Below are 17,720 nucleotides of genomic sequence, written 5' to 3'. Positions count from 1 at the left end.
CAAGTTGTTATGTTTGTGTGGTTTAGTGACAGGATGTGATTGACTCACTGTTACATCTAGCACTGTTTCTGATCCCACTCCACACCTAACCCCACCCAAACATCTTGGAGGCATTTGGGGACCAGCTGAGTTAAAGGTGCAGTACCATAACTATTTCAAATTGCAATAAAATGGGACAAAAATAAGTTTTTAATGAAGTTTTTTGAACAACGTTTGATTCAATTGTTGCATGTTTAATGTGTTCTGATTTTTCCAGATTTGATAATCTTGGATGATTCTCTGTGCATGCCGTAGATTAAGAAGATGCTTTCCCTCCCATCCCTTTCATCACTATTAACCTTAACCCTTCACCTATCTCCCATTACAGCAACGAGCTAAATTGAATGACAGTTTGCTTCAACATTTTTTACATTTAACTCAGAATGAAAGCCAGCCAGTAGACGAAGCAATGGATCGCGGGACTCAGCCCTTGGTAAACGGGCACCATGGCGAGGGACCTGAGGGTCAATCTGCACCGCCGCCAGGAACAAAGGCCGAATGCAAACGAGCGACAGTGTTTAGGAAACCAAATTCAACACAAGCGACGGCACCATCAGCAGGAAATCAGAGCCTGGGACTAGAAAACATGGACAGTCCTCAGCACGACATTGGTTCATTCCAAACCAGTCAAGGTCCAGTTGCTATGGAAACCAGTCTCGGAGCTCAGCAGCAGCCCGGCAGCAATGAAGAGTTTTCAGAGGAGGATTGGAAGTCTCAATTGGACGCGGGGAAGGTTACACAAGACGGGCAAGAGCCCAATTGCCACGTGCCTGAGGGCCCAGCAGGGGAGAATATAGCAGGGGACACGCGAGAAAATCGCATCAATCATGAAGCGAATCAAGAGATTGAGGAAAGTCGAGGGGAGCAAGCGGATTTAGAGAAGGTAATTTCTGTCTATGGGACTACCCACTACCTGATTCAGGATGTTAAATATTTCTAATAGCATGTGGACACTTACTCCCAGATTGCACTGTACTGTTTTCAGGCCTGGCTGATGGAAAGGCAGGTGATCTGATTTCAGTTTTCCCAAGAGGAAACACAATATTCTGACTAATATCCCCTTTTGGATTTGTACCTATCGGTTTCTTAGTGAAGTAAGGCGTGTACTTTTGGGCCAGCTTTCATGCTCAAAGGATTTTTGTGCTGACTTACAAACTGTCAAATTGCTTCTAGTACGTGGTGCAATTTTTTAAGCTGGAAAACTTCCAATTTTTCTTCCTCTCGTCTTCTGTGCCAATATAAGGGGGATTAAAAAAAATCAAAATTGGGCCCGACATCTTCAACTGTCGAAGAAACCTTCTCTACTGAACATGGTCTGTATTAGTGGAGTAAATGTACATTTATACAATCATACCCTGTAGCGTAGTGGTTATGTTACTGAACTAGTAATCCAGAGGCCTGGACTAATGATCTCAGAGACGTGAGTTCACAATCCCACCACGGCAACTGAGGAATTTAAATTCAGTTAATTAAATAAATCTCGAATGAAAAAGCTAGTGTCAGTAATGGTGACCATGAAACTAGTGGATTGCTGTAAAAACCCATCTGGTACACTAATGTCCTTTAAAGAAGGAAATCTGCTGCCCTTACCCGGTCTGGCCTATATGTGACTCCAGGCCCACAGCAATGTGGTTGACTCTTAACTGCCCTCTGCAGTTCAAGAAGGCGACTCACCACCACCTTCTCAAGGGCAATTAGGGATGGGCAATAAATGCCGGCCTTGCCAGTGATGCCCACATCCCATGACCGAATTATAAAAAAAATCAGTTGAACTTAAATTTGTTTTTTTTGTTTTAGGTGAGAGATGATGTTTGGTATGAGACTGACCGGGTCTGGTATGTCAACAAAGAAGGATTTACTTTAGGTAATTACTCTATGTTCTTAATAACCTATTACTGCGTAGATGCGCTGACGAAAACTAAATCAAGATCTGAAAGACATGAGTAGCTGGTTTTGCTTCTAATGAATCAAATATTAATGAACAATTGCCTGGTTACGGCAAGGAACTGAACATCAGCAGGCTGATCTGAAGGAAGACTACAGGGTCAAGTCCCTCTGTTGGCCTTGCATTCTCGGTTCCTTTAGATGAGATGTTAAGCATTTATATGTTAAAGATCCCATGGCACGATTCAAAGAGGAACAGAGAGTTCTCCTGATGTCCTGACCAACATTAATATTTGATTCATTCTTCTCTCAACCAACACCATCAAAAATAGATTAACTGTCCTTCATCTCACTTTTGGGATCTTGTGTGTAAAACGGCTGTCATGTTTGCCTAATTAGCAACAATGATTGCACTTCAACGGGTTAAGCAACGCCTCGATTTCAAAATTCTCATCCTTGTTTTCAAATCGCTCCATGGCCGTGCCCCTCCCTATCTCTGTAATCTCCTCCAGCCCCACAACCTCCAAGATATCTGTGCTCCTCTAATCGCTCAACCATTGGAGGCCGTGCCTTCTGTTGCCTCGGCCCTAAGCTCTGGAATTCCCTGCCTAAACCTCTCTGCCTCGCTACCTCTCTTTCCTTCTTTAAGACGCTCCTTAAAACCTACCTCTTTGACCAGGCTTTTGGTCACCTGCCCTAATTTATCCTTATGTGGATTGGTATCAAATGTTTTGTCTTCTAATACTCCTGTGCAGCACCTTGGGACGATTTACTACATTAAAGGTGCTATATAAATTCAAGTTGTTGCTGTTGTTCAAACAAATCTTTTCTATGTGAAGTGTTTTGGGACATCTTGGCTGCCACAAAATGCTTTATAAATACAAGGGCCCAGAAATTCGTCTCGCGCGGTGGCGCAAAACTGGCGTATCGGATCGTCCGCCCGTTCTACGCAGTCAATGGAACTGGATATCAGGTGTTGCGTGTAACGGGCGGCAGATTCTTGGGCATTATTTCGAAGAAGAGCAGGGGGAGTTCTCCCCGGTGTCCTGGCCAGTATTTATCCCTCAACATTACCAAAACACAATATCCGCTCATTATCTCATTGCTGTGTGTGGGAGCTTGCTGTGTGCAAATTGGCTGCCGCATTTCCTACATTACAACAGTGACTGCACTTCAAAAAGTACTTCATTGGCTGTAAAGCAGCTTTGGGACGTCCTGAGATTGTGAAAGGTGCTGTATGTGTTTCTTTCTAAAAATGATACGATGCTCAATTGATGCACGATAGGAGCTCCCCCATACATATCCTGCACCATTGTACCTACCAGCACAGTTGGCTTCATCTCGACGGTAAGCATTTCCTGATTGATTTCTTTTCTTTTCCCCCCCCACCGCCATTTCCCCCCTCCCCCCGACCCCGAAATAAATCTGTCTCTCCTATCATCAGCCACGGTGCTCAAACCAGATGTTGGAACCCCAGAGCTTCCAGAGGGCCTAGTCCGAATCCGTATTGAAAGTGACAACACGATCATGGACACAGACGAAGAGCTCATTCATAAAGTGAGTATTCTGCAACTGCGGCACTTCCATTTATTTAATTTTTTTTTTAAAGATGCACATTTTTTTTTTCATTCTCTCCAGTTTTCTCTCCTTCACCCTTGAAGGCAACTGACTCTCACTGAGGTCCAGCTCTTGGGGTCTGCCTGTGCCCTGGTGCGACACCCAAATGCCCATTCTTCATGTGTGAGCCCGGCTTCCGAGTGTCGCCGGGTTATTTGTACATTGAGGTTCTTCACAGCCGAGTCTTGTTCTGTCCTCACCACATGTCCAGATACAGGCAGTTTTCAGCAGGGCTCATTGGGTAACGGTGAAGACTGGGAACTCTCGATGATTTCTCTCACCCTCTTCCCACCATGGAACACTGAGGCCAGTTGTAGTCCTCTGACTGAGATCAACAAACTCAACACTGACCAGGAATTGAACCTGGAAACTGCAGAGTGTCTCAGTTCCACACAGGAATCTCGGGGTGGGGGGGGGGGGGTGTGGTGGAGGGGAGAATTCCCCTCGAGGTTTTGGTAAACTTTATCTGCGATGTGATGCCAATTTATGCCAAAACATTTCACTCCAACAAACTTGACACAGACAGTGATTCTTTAAATAACTGTTTAACTGGCCAGAAAGAATCGTTTCTATAATGTCCTGAGTATGTCGCTGTGCATCTTTGGATAATCTCTACCTATGTCTTGGCTTACTGCAAAAAAAAACTTGAAATATTAAGGGAATCCAGGGATATGGGGATAGTGCGGGAAAGTGGAGATGAAGTAGAAGATCTGCCATGATCTTACTGAATGGCGGAGCAGGCTCGAGGGGCCGAAGGGCCGACTCCTGCTCCTAATTCTTATGTTCTTATCTTTATTATGATGCTGTATGTTGGGTGTTTATTATATATACATATCGTTATACATGGGTAACCCATACAGATTATATGTTCAGACTATGTATTCTACTTCACACCAGTCTAGTCTCAGCTATTTCCTGTGAAAGTTACTGTTTTTGTGGGGACAGGGTAAAGCAATATATAATTCACTGTTTTCAAAAAAAGAAGCGAGGCTCTTCATTTAATGGATTTGCTCAAAACCTCTCTGTGTTTGCAATGATCTGACCTTCAGATGATGAACGCTGCTTTCTGCAGTGACAGTCTGCAGGTGTGAGCTCCATCTTGTGAAGCTATGACAGCACTGCACCAGTCTGGTTCTGATACTAGTCCAACCTAAACTTCTCCAGACCTTGTGCTCTTCATCTGGCGGACTGTCACTTCTAGGCAGCCACGCAACTAACTTCAGCTGGAGAGGCGAGGCAGGAGCGCCAGCTGTGGTGGGCCCGCCCCAACCAAGGGTTGTTACATCTTAATAAATCAGTTTGAGTTGAAGTAGTCCAGATATGGAAAACACAATGATAATGTAGTTAACTATCAGCTGCGATATGCATATGGTTTTGTAAGGAGGAAACATTACAGCAGTGGTGAGATTGTACAGTCATGAAGTGATCATGACCATTTGTAAATGCTACTTGTGAATTGTTTGTTCCGCCTAATTTGTGGAGGTACTTGCCTTGTAATTGCTGACTGGAGTTGCTCTTATTTTGGATGATTTAGCCCTGCCGGTGTATGTGACTTCCTTACGTAAACCAAGTCCGCGTCTTTTTCTGTCATCTCTTCCCCAGACTAACCCGTCCAAGCTAGATTACGCAGAGGACCTGGCGCAGCTCATCAGCCTGAACGAGTCCAGCATCCTCCATGTACTGCAGCATCGCTATGGGTCGCAGCTCATTCACACTAAGGCAGGCCCAAATCTCATTGTCATCAAACCGTCGAGCGCCATTTCCAACTACTCAGGAAAGGTAACTGAAATTGAACGGAATTGGAGGGAGGAATTGCAAGAGTCATCTGATTCATTTTAAACTGACCAAAAGGAGAAAATGCCTTCACCACGGAGGCGGGGGAGGGAATATTTGGATAAACCTTTTATTGTTTGGAAAATGAGAAGTTCCAGTTATAATTTTAGGGAAGATGGTGTCACAAACACGTGATACAAAATAATTCACCGCATTTTGTTGTAAAAAAAAGATTTGGTTTGCATATTTTTTTTCTCCCAAATTTCTCTTCTCTACTGGAGGTCCTGGGCTTAGTCTGCTAAAATGTGACAAAAATGAAAGTATTTTTATCTATGATGGAGTTTGTTACTGGTGGTCAGGCCTACTTTCAAATCCCTGCCTCTCAGAATGTTGTCAGAAATTCGCCTGTAAAGTCTGTGGGTTGTTTAGTTAATTAATACACAGACTCCAAGAGTAACTTAAAACAGGACTTTACTATTCGAAGGTCAGGGCGAATCTGCCCAATAACTCCTGGCACAACACTTATATACTGGTGTGGTCACCGTCGGTATTACCGTATACAGAAGCCAAACAAAGTAGTGCCACACCTAAAATAGTTCTCTTAAAGGTGAACGGTTACATACAATAGTTCTCTTAAAGGTAGACGGGTACATACACTACAGCCCACCCCCCATCGAGAAGACCCTTGACCACCAGCTGCTTGTGGTACACGATGGAATACTTGCCGTAAGCTTGCTAATGGCCCTGTTGGAGGGGGAGGTCCTAGTAGTGGGCACCTCACTCTCTCTCTCTCCCTCACATCTGTTCCCTAGGAGGCTGTTGTTCCGTATCAGCCCTTCCTTTTAAAATGTTCAAAGAAAATATCTGACATGAATCATTCATGAAAGAAAGACTTATGAAATAATACTGAACAGCCTACGGGTGGCGCTGTCCAGGGAGAGTATACATACTCGGGCATGGGCCCAGCTTGCGCAGGACATTCGTAACAGGAACCAGTGAAGGACACAACTAGACCTCCATGTTGTAAAACAGTTGATTAAAGCTTTGTTTAACGCTTAGACCAAGTGCCTAGTAGTTTTCTTACGTCAATATCTCTGGGGCGCTTCTGCCCCCTTTAAGTTGCCTCCTGCTCTTTCGAGCAGTGTAGCGACACTGAGATTTGCTCCCTGGCAGTGGTGAGCTGTCCCCAGTGTGGCAGGGTTACTGGGCGCCTGCCCTGCATCTATCATGAACACTGGCCCAGGAAAATAGGTCGTGGTCATAGCGGGATAAAGGTGATGAGTGAAAGACCTGCCCTGTCCAGCATGTTAAGTCAAAACATGGTGACTAGGTTCTCTGATTGCTGAGTACACTACATTTACCTGGATATTGGGCAGGCAAAGGCACACACAATAGGTTGTAGGCAGTGAGGCCCATGAGGTTGACCTGAGAAAAATATGTAATGTAAAACCCAAAGATCTGACAATAGCACTCTGCTGTTTCACTCGAGTGGCCATCTTCAATGTTGTAATGTTGGGAAATGCTGCAGCTAATTGCAAACAGCAATAAGATAATTACCAGATAATTTGCTTCACTGGTGTTGGTTGATGGATAAATATTGGCCAGGACAACTCCCTTCAACCTGAGGGTAGATGGCCTTGGTTTAATATTTCACCCGAAAGACAGCACCTCAGACAGTGCAGCACTCCCTTATCGAGGTGTCAGCCTAGATTATGTGCTGAAGTCTCTGGAGTGGGACTTGAACCCACAACCTTCTGATTCAGAGGCAAGCGGGCTACCCACTGAACCAAGTCTGACACATTGGAATGGTATTAAAGAAAATACATCACGAGTTGGTTCTGAGGTACAGAATCTCCTGAGTTGGGCAAGGTTTTGGTAGTCTTGGCATTGCAAATATTTGCCAGATTTTCACCTGGGTGATTTGTAACATTTGTAGCCCACTGATTTAAGGGGTCAGGCATTTATCTTTCACTTTCTTTGTGCGTTTAGCTGTTCAAGGGTAAGAAGAAGGACGGAATGCCGCCTCATATATTTGCTGTGGCACAGAGAGCCTACTGGAACATGCTGATCCACCGGAAAGACCAGAGCATCATCCCACTGGGATGGAGTGGCGCAGGAAAGACTACAAGCTGCCAATGTGCTCTTGAGTACATAGTTGGAACAGCTGGCAGTGTGGGCACGACAGTGACAGGTGAAAACTGACTTTCTGGCCTTATCTGCTCCGGCGGCATTGTCATACTTAAATTCCAAACCCTTTTATTATTATGCTCGTGTTAAATGACTTTTATCTTGCGAATTTTCTTCCCCCTTCTCTACGGAAGGTATTGGAGTCAATTGTTAACCGGGCGTAAAACTGGCATCAGTTGTCTGTTCTGCAAACCGCCCATTTTCCCTTTGATTTCTATGATGGATGGCCGCTCCACAATGCCAGTTGTACATCTGATTGGCAAGTTGAAAATCTACCCCATTAGCTCCTTGCGAGGTGTTGGCCGCCCTCTGGTGCCTCGCTCAAGTGACCATTACTGACGTGAGCTTAAATCAGGCCTGGATTGTCCACTGGGTGGAATTTTGGCAGAACAGGACTCCTGCCCACTGTGACCCCCCGACCCATTTTCCCGGGTCAGGGTCAATTCCGTATGCAGGGTGGTCCCCCAGCACTCGTTGCAGCAGCACCTGGGAAGAGTGGGGCAACTTCTAACGGGGCCAGAGCGAGAAACTTAAAACAGGGCTCTGAATGGGCCCAGCTGCAGAAAAGCTGGCGGCTGGAGGGGATAGGAGGTGGCAAGGCAGTCAAATTGAGATCTTTTCCTTCCCTTTGGGGCTTCCTCTTGTCTTTCACTGCCGCAGGCTCCCCTGCCACTGTCTTCCTCTTTATCTAAGGCACAGAAACGGCATTGCAGGAAATTGGCCTGAGTTCTGAGCCCTGCCATCTTGCTGTCATTTGCAAATATTTCCCTACATAGTGTAAGGTGTTAACCCTTCCTCTTTTTAATAGAAGGGGTTGGTTGTCAGAGTGGGTTACTGTACTGGTCTTTTAGCACCAGACCCTGGATTTGAATCCAGACAAAGACAGCTGGGATGAGAGACTCAACTTTAGCTATAAGAACCCGAACTGCTATGAGTTTGGAATGTCTCTGAATCTTTTGCATAAAATCGGCAACCTGCCTCGGAGTAGATTAGATCAGTAAGGATGGCTGGTGTAGGAAAGGGAAATGCCATAAGTGCCAGTGATTATGGAGACACTATTAAGACACATTAGAGAAAGATTTACTCTCTGGCATTTGTAGTAAACTCCTAAATGTGTTTATAAAGAACATGATTTTGCTACACACAACCCACAGAGAAAATCTTCCTGATTATTGGGAGAAAGGTGAGGGAACTTTATGGCTCATCTAATGTACGAAACCTGACCTGGTTGTTGCAAGTGGATGTGAAAAGTGGCAATTGTTCAAGCCACTAACCCAAACAACCTCCACCTCAAGAACGCAAAACACAACCCCTTCTCAAATAAAAACCCACCGAGTGTCATGGACTGATAGGCGCGAAGGAAATCTAAATTGCAAAGTGTTAAGTTATTTTAAATATATACATTTTTCCCCATTTTTTTTTTAATTCAGTGGAGAAGATCCAGGCGATGTTCACCATTCTCCGAGCATTTGGCACCATGTCCGCCCCGCAGAACAACACCACGACTCGATTCTCAATGGTGGCATCATTAGACTTCAATCAGGCTGGGCGTGTGTCTGCAGCCCATCTCCAGGTATTGTAGACCTCTCCATCAGCGAGTACACAAAGAGCAATGGCTGCAAATACTGATGGATGGCAGCAGGTGGTAGAAGGAATAACTGAGACAACACTGCTGCCTGAAATGTTTTTCCTCTGTTCATAACATCACCAGATAGTTTTCCAAGAGTGTGGAAGCCTGTAGTGGAACATAAAATGTAGGAGCAGGAGTCGGTCATTTGGCCCCTCGAGCCTGCTCCACCGTTCAATAAGATCATGGCTGATCTGATCTTGGCCTCAACTCCACTTCCCTGCCCGCTACCCATAACCCTTGACTCCCTTATCGTTCAAAAATCTGTCTATCTCCACCTTAAATATATTCAATGACCAGGAAGATGCCAGGAAGGTTAAATAGAGCAGAAGAGAAGATGAGATAAATCAAGGAGTAATAATAATGTGATATCACATTTAGGTCTTAAAAATCTGTAGAGTGTATGAAGAAGAGAAAAGTGACGGAAGGGAAAGAGTTCTGTAGCGTTGGAGTGTTGAAGACCCAAGAAAAAATGAGCTGGAGCTGTACGATGAATTTTTATTTCAGTACAGTGAGGATGGCTGGAGGAGGACGTTTAGTAGGAATAAAGTAGAACGATTTTGTAGGAGCAATGATCCAAGTAATACTGATGAACAGAGAAAGGCAAGAAACATTGTGATTGAAGGCCAGAGGTGAGAGAAGGATCCAGGGAGTGGGGCCAGTGGGGCAAAAAGACACACATTTATTCATTCATGGGATGTGGGTGTCGCTGGCAAGGCCAGCATTTATTGCCCATCCCTACTTGCACTGGAGAAGGTGGTGGTGTTCATTACACCATCATCCTTATTCCTTTTCTTTTCTGAACACTTTTGTTAATCTCCTGACTGAATTTATCACAAATGTGCCACAAAACATGGAACGGAATTGTGGATGACTGCCGCTCAGGTGGGAAATTGCTTCTTCTTTTCCTGCACTCTTTTTCCCAGCCAGAGTTGCATTCCATTCACCAGGTTTTATTTAGGCCCAGCTCTGGCGGGATCAAGCTTCCCTGCCTTGGGTAGGTGCGAGGGGTTAGAGCAGCACACATCTCTTTCAGGTTCTCCTCACTCCCAGTAGGTTAGTTTTGAAGTTGTGGAAGATCTCTTGTTCAATGACTAGAAGCAGTAGTAGATTGGAGATAGACAGATTTTTGAACGGTAAGGGAGTCGAGGGTTATGGGGAGCGGGCAGGGAAGTGGAGTTGAGGCCAAGATCAAATCAGCCGTGATCTTATTGAATGGCGGAGCAGGCTCGAGGGGCCAAATGGTCAACTCCTGCTCCTATTTCTTATGTTCTTATGGACTATGAGGGAAGTAAGGGTAGAAATTGTGGAGGTGCTGGCCACAATCTTACAATCCTCCTTAGAAACAGGGCTGGTGCCAAAGAACTGGAGGATTGCAAATATTACACCCTTGTTCAAAAAGGGGAGAAGGATAAACCTGTCAATTACAGGCCAGTCAGTTTAACAACGTTGGTGGGGAAACTTTTAGGAACAATAATCCGAGAGAAAATTAACAGCCACTTGGACAAGCATGGACTAATAAAGGAGAGCCAGCACAAATTTGTTAAGGACATATCGTGTTTGACTAACTTGATTGAGTTTTTTGATGAGGTAACAGAGAGGGTGGACGCAGGCAGTGCAGTTGATGTTGTGTGTATGGACTTTCAAAAGGCATTTGATAAAGTGTTGCATAATAGGCTTGTTAGCAAAATTGAAGCCTATGGGATAAAAGGGGGCAGTAGCAGCATGGATACAAAATTGGCTAAGGGATAGAAAACAGAGAGTTGTGGTGAATGGCTGTTTTACAGACGGGAGGGAGGTATACAGTGGTGTTCCCCAGGGTTCAGTACTAGAACCACTACTGTTTTTGATATACATTAATGACTCGGATTGGGGGGTGCAGGACACAATTTCAAAATTTGCAGATGACATGAAACCTGGAAGTGTTGTTGTAGTGTATGTACCTTTAAGGGGAGAACTACTTTTTACAGCTCCTGTATACTGTAGTACCGGCAGTGACCACACCTGTATATAAACCCGGAGTAGAGATCTGTACATTTAGTTTTAGAGTAACCCTCATCCAGTAAACACCTGTTGATTGTTCCCTGCAGTCTCTTGTCTAATTATTGAAGGACACACAACATCAAGATACACGGATCTAACATTGGCGGCGAGAAGATTCAAACCTACCTGCAACTCTGCATCACCTCCCAGGGATTCGCTCCTGGAGAACAGTGAAAGAAGAAGGCCGAGTCCAGAAGCACGGGCGTTGACCATCCAGTGGAGACTTGAGCATCGCAGGGGAGGCTGTTGAGAGCTGGGCTTGGTTCTCCAGTCACGGTGGTCCAGCGAAACGGGCTGGCAACAGGTACGGCGCAGACCCTTCCCAGACAGCGGCGGCTAGAGCCGACCGACGGCACAGAAAAAGGCCGAGCAGCGTCGATGGGAGAAGAGAGAGGGTAGAGCACACAGAGCGCAGCCGGTGTTCAGGACTGAGTGGCGTTGACGGGAGAAGAGAGAGGGTAGAGCGCACAGGGTGCAGCCGGTGTTCAGGATCGAGCGGCGTCAACGAGAGAGAGCAAAGTGTAACCGGTGTTCAAGGGCCGAGCAGCGTCAACGAGAGAGAGAGGCGCGCAGGAAAACACGCAGAGCGCAGCCGGTGTTCAAGGGCTGAGCAGCGTCAGCGGGGAAGAAAGGAAAGCACGGGAGACACCATTTTGAGCCGCAGCGGAGAAGAAGGGAGAGCGCGGGAGACGACATTTTGAGCCAGTCTAACCACACCCAAGGATGCCGAAGAGTGGCAGTGTCACAGCGTTCGACAATGAAGTCGAAGATTGGACGACATATGTCAAACGCATAGAAGTGTACTGCAAGGCGAATGAAGTGCCAGATGACAGGAAAGCGCTGGTATTGTTGAATTCAATGGGTGCAAAAACATATGGCTTACTGCGAAACCTAGTAACCCCAGAGAAGCCAGTGGAAAAGGATTTTGAAAACATAGTGTCAATCCTACAGGACCACTTAGACCCCATACTGCTGCTGATAGCGGAAAGATTTAAGTTTCACAAAAGGAACCAGCATAAAGCTGAGTTTTTAACGGAACTGCGCAAGCTATCGAAACACTGCCAGTTTGGAACGGGACTAGCAGATACTTTAAGGGACAAGTTTGTGTGTGGGCTTCAAAGTGAAAGAAGCCATTTCTGGGTTCCATCAGAAAAGGATCTTACGCTGGACAAGGCTTTCAGCATGGCAGTATCACACGAAGCAGCAGCATGGGGCGCGGCAGAGATACAACGGAGACCGCAAGAATATGGCGCAAATGAAATGTCATATGGAACAGCGAAGTGCTATCGTTGCGGCAGAACAACACACGACCATAAGGATTGCTGGTTCAAGGACCAAGTGTGCAGACAGTGTGGAAAAGTAGGACACATAGCAAGAGTCTGCAGGTCGGAAAAGAAACCCAGCAGCAAGAAATCCCCACAGGAGAAGTACAAGAAGGTACATAAGGTGACGGAGAGTAGTGCAGACGAACAGAAAAGTGATACAGACTCTGGAAGCAAGGAGCTGGGTTGTCTGAAACTACATAATGTGATCAAAATGGAGGATCACCAAACTATCTGGGTCACGCTCAAGATAGCCGGAGTCCAAGTGAAAATGGAATTGGACACAGGATCAGCCCTAACAGTCATAAACCGAAGGGACTACAAGCTGCTATTCTCACATATACCCTTGAGAGATACAGAGATTGTCTTGAAGACGTACACGGGGCAAAAAGTCTACCCCAAAGGAAAAATAAGGGTGAACGTTATATATAACGGCAAGGAAACACCAAAAATGGACCTATATGTATTGCCAGATGGAGGACCACCACTACTTGGACGTGAATGGATCCGGAAGATACAGCTAGATTGGCATTCCATACAAGCACTGACTGTAGATGCCAAAAAGGATGACGACGTCACACCTGGACGACTGTCAAAAATGCTAACTGACACACAAGAAGTGATCCAGGAGGGACTCGGAACACTAAAAGACATAACAGCGATGATCAAAATAGAGGAAAATGCAAGCCCAAAGTTTTTTAAGGCCAGACCGGTACCTTATGCGATCCGCCCAGCCGTCGAAGCAGAGCTGGAAGGTTTGGAACGTTCAGGAGTACTGTCCAAAGTGGACTGGAGCGAGTGGGCTACACCCATCGTTCCTGTAATGAAGAGGTCGTTGAGTAATACGCCTGGGGAACCAAAGAAGGTCCGCATCTGTGGGGACTTTAAGGTGACAGTGAACCCAGTCCTTCACACTGTACAATATCCGCTTCCGCGGATTGAAGATATTTTTGCCTCGCTATCTGGAGGGAAACGCTTCACTAAGATTGATCTGGCCCAGGCGTACCTGCAAATGGAGGTAGAAGAAGCCTCGAAACAGTACCTCACGATCAACACTCATAAAGGTCTCTACCAATACAACCGGCTGGTGTTCGGGGTAGCATCAGCTCCGGCTATTTGGCAAAGGGCAATGGATCAAGTCATGCAAGGGATTCCAGGGACCCAGTGTTATTTGGATGACATCCTGGTCATGGGCGAAAATGACAGTGATCACCTCGCCAACCTGGAGCAGGTGCTCACTAGATTAAAGGAATATGGGCTCCGAGCTAATCGCCACAAATGCGAGTTTTTCCAGAAGCAGATCTCGTATTGTGGCCACGTTATTGATGAAGAGGGGTTACATAAGTCCCCTGAAAAGATTGAGGCAGTAGTCAAGGCTCCAGCACCGGAAAATGTGTCACAACTGAGGTCGTTCCTCGGGCTGGTGAACTACTACCATAAGTTTTGCCGAATTTGTCTACAGTACTACACCCACTGAACACCCTACTGCAAACGGGGGTACCATGGAAGTGGATTGACGAATGTAAATGAGCTTTCCAGAAGTGCAAAGAATTGATCACATCAAAAGAGGTGTTTACTCATTTCAACCCAGCACTACCAATTCGGTTGACGTGTGATGCATCACCCTATGGCATTGGAGCGGTGCTGTCGCACAAATTCCCGGACAGCTCAGAGAGGCCAGTAGCCTTTGCGTCTCAGTCACTAACCTCAGCCGAGCGTAACTACACCCAAATTGACAGGGAGGCCCTCAGCCTAGTGTGGGGAGTGAAAAAGTTCAACCACTATCTGCATGGGCAGAAGTTCACCTTGCTGACTGACCACCAACCACTTGTCTCCATCTTTAATCCAAAGAAGGGCGTTCCGGTGATGACTGCGCAACGGCTACAAAGATGGTCCCTTTTTCAAGGGGCGAACCAATATGAAATCGAGTATAAGGGCACGAAACAGCATGGAAACGCTAATGGGCTATCACGCCTGCCACTGCCTACTGCGGAGGAAGCACCAGCAGTGGACCCTGTCGAAATATTTTATTCGACTATAATTGAACGCTTGCCAGTAACTAACGCTGATATAGAGAAGGAGACCCGAAATGACCCGACACTGTCTCGGGTATATGACTTGACGGTGAAGGGATAGCCAATACATGGTGACTCACTGTTGCCAGCATTCTCATCCAGAAGAGAACAGCTGTCAGTATGCCAGGGGACCTTGATGTGTGGATCCCGAGTGGTAATTCCACCCAAGTTAAGGGAGAGAGTGCTCAATGAGCTTCACGAAGGCCATCTGGGAGGGGTGAAAATGAAAAGCCTTGCTAGGGCTTATGTGTGGTGGCCGGGGATCGATCAGCAAATCGAGGACCTGACAAAGAGCTGCTCAGGATGCCAGAAGGTCCAAAATGCACCACCACATGCCCCTCTACACCCATGGGAGTGGCCCTCATCTCCATGGCAATGGGTGCATATTGATTTTGCTGGTCCATTCATGGACTCAATGTTTTTAATAGCCGTGGATGCTCACTCGAAATGGCCTGAGGTGATCAAAATGTCCTCCACCACCACGGAGAAAACTATTGCAGTCCTACGGACCATATTTGCCAGGAACGGCTTGCCAGAGCAGATTTGCTCTGATAACAGACCACAGCTTGTGTCCGAAGAGTTTCGAAGATTTATGAAAAGGAATGGGGTAAGGCATTACACATCCGCCCCGTATCATCCAGCCACAAATGGATTGGCTGAGAGGTTCGTACAAACCTTTAAAAAAGCAGTAAGGGCCATGTGCGATGACGACATTCCACTGCAGCATAAGGTGGACAATTTCCTGTTAGCCTACAGAAATGCGACACATGCAGTCACCAACCAGACCCCGGCCATGATGTTCTTTAACCGAAGGTTGAGATCTCGTCTGGATTTGCTCAGACCAAATGTACGAAGAGATGTTGAGAATAAGCAATTCCAGCACATCAATGAGAAGCCGACAAGGAGCTTCAATGTAGGGCAACCAGTCTTGGCCCGCGACTACCGAACAGAGAAATGGCAACCAGGAACGATATGCACATGGCAGGGGCCACTAATGTACACAGTGGATGTTGGGGAGAACATTGTGAGACGCCATGTTGACCAGATCCTAGAGTCACAGGAACGAGTCAACCCCATGTCTCGCGTACCTGCTGATGAACCAACCGACGACAGGGGGCCAGAATCACCTCCGCACCAAGAGCAAGACACTCAGGAAAGGCGCTATCCAGAAAGGATCAGGAAGCCTCCCCAAAGACTGAATTTATAAATAGACTATTTTCAGTTAATGTTGCATGTTAAAAGTGTTAATTGTAATTAGTTGATATTTAATTGTTCAATGAATGTTATGGTACTGTTAATCTAAAAGGGGAGGAATTGTAGTGTATGTACCTTTAAGGGGAGAACTACTTTTTACAGCTCCTGTATACTGTAGTACCGGCAGTGACCACACCTGTATATAAACCTGGAGTAGGGATCTGTACTGTTAGTTTTAGTGTAACCCTCATCCAGTAAACACCTGTTGATTGTTCCCTGCAGTCTCTTGTCTAGTTATTGAAGGACACACAACATCAAGATACACGGACCTAACAGTAGTAAACAGTGAGGAACATAGTAATAGACTTCAAGAGGACATAGATAGGCTGGTGGAATGGGCAGACACGTGACAGATGAAATTCAACGCAGATAAGTGTGAGGTAATGGATTTTGGTAGGAAGAATGAGGGTAGACCATACACACTAAATGGTACAATTTTAAAGGGGGTGCAGGAACAGAGAGACCTGGGGGTGTTTGTGCACAAATCTTTGAAGGTGGCAGGGCAGGTTAACAAAGAGTTAATAAAAGATAAAGGATCCTAGGCTTTATAAATAGGGACATAGGGGGTGATTTTATCAATGGGGACGTGATGGAGGCGGGACTGCTGCTTGTCGGCTTTTAGTCCCACCTCCATCGACGTCCGGCCAACCCACGCTATTTTCTCTTGGTTGACCTTGGTTGACCCAGTGGGCTTAGCAGGCCAATTAAGGGAAAGCCGGTGACAGGGAACGTCAGATTTTTTGACAGATGAATTGTTATCGTTTGACGGCTCTGTGAGGCTGTCAAACACTGGCAATCTGTCTTCTAAGTTGAGTCTTTACTTAAGACTCAATTAGAAAGCCATCCTGAGCAGAAAGCAGAAGGCTGCAGCTTTTAAGAATGCAGCAGTCATTCTGCTTTCTCTGATGAGGCAGCTCTGCAGCCTAAAGGGATGAAGCCTGGAGGAAGAAGCAAAGGTAAGTAATCTTATTAAAACACTCTACACTCACCTCACGCACTTACCTCTCCACACTTGCACCCATCACTCACCTGCACACCGCACTTTTCGGCCCCTCCGACCCCCGCAGACCCACGGCTCGCCTTGTTGACCCTGGTGAGGTTCGGAGCCGTCGGGAAACCCACACTCTAGGTGGCAAAATAGGGATTAGCCAAAAAACTGCCTGTTAACAGGCAGTTAATTGGCACTCATCCCCTTCCCGCTTCGTGGAGACAGGACCCGGGAAGATGGCACGGAAGCGGGTTGGGGGCGGGATGGGTACCCGCTCCCAGATTCTGCCATTTTCCCGGCTGTCCCGCCTCCATACCCGCCTTCCCAGGGCTGGCAAAATCGCCCCCATAGAGTACAAAAGCCGGGAAGTTACGCTAAACCTTTATAAAACACTAGTTCGGCCCCAGCCGGAGTATTGTGTCCAATTCTGGGCACCACACTTTAGGAAGGACGTGAAGGCTTTGGAGAGGGTGCAGAAGAGATTTACTAGAATGGTTCCAGGGATGAGGGATTACAGTTACGTGGATAGACTGGAGAAGCTGGGGTTCTCCTTGGAGCAGAGAAGGCTAAGAGGAGATTTGATAGAGGTGTTTAAAATCATGAAGGGTTTAGATCGAGTAAATAAAGAGAAACTGTTTCCAATGGCTGATGGGTTGATAACCGGAGGGCAGATTTAAGGTGATTGGTAGAAGAACCAGAGGCGATATGAGGAGAATTTTTTTTATGCAACGAGTGGTTAGGATTTGGAATGCGCTGCCTGATAGGGTGTTGGATACAGATTCAGTAGCTGCTTTCAAAAGGGAATTGGATAAATACTTGAAGGAGAAAGAATCGCAGGGATATGGGGAAAGAATGGGGGAGTGGGACTAACTGGATTGCTCTTCGATAGAGCCAGCATAGATTCGATGGGC

At 46.3% G+C, this 17,720-nt stretch overlaps 1 protein-coding gene across 1 annotated transcript in view; it reads left to right on the top strand.

Annotated features, from left to right (window-relative positions):
- Window positions 1-17,720, top strand: part of LOC147103587 (unconventional myosin-XVIIIb-like) — a 409,691-nt gene that overhangs the window by 57,851 nt on the left and 334,120 nt on the right. The window contains exons 6-11 of the mRNA XM_085962172.1: window positions 368-922; window positions 1,837-1,903; window positions 3,368-3,480; window positions 5,143-5,319; window positions 7,303-7,504; window positions 8,931-9,073. Of these exons, the coding sequence (XP_085818298.1) occupies window positions 368-922; window positions 1,837-1,903; window positions 3,368-3,480; window positions 5,143-5,319; window positions 7,303-7,504; window positions 8,931-9,073 (1,257 nt within the window). The remainder of the gene's footprint in view (window positions 1-367; window positions 923-1,836; window positions 1,904-3,367; window positions 3,481-5,142; window positions 5,320-7,302; window positions 7,505-8,930; window positions 9,074-17,720) is intronic.

This window comes from Somniosus microcephalus, chromosome 19 (assembly GCF_052327205.1).
Source record: "Somniosus microcephalus isolate GS21.2 chromosome 19, FLI_Smic_1.0, whole genome shotgun sequence".
Lineage (NCBI taxonomy): Eukaryota > Metazoa > Chordata > Chondrichthyes > Squaliformes > Somniosidae > Somniosus > Somniosus microcephalus.
The sequence above is the reverse complement of the archived record's forward strand: the minus strand, read 5'-3'. Positions and strand labels throughout refer to the sequence as shown.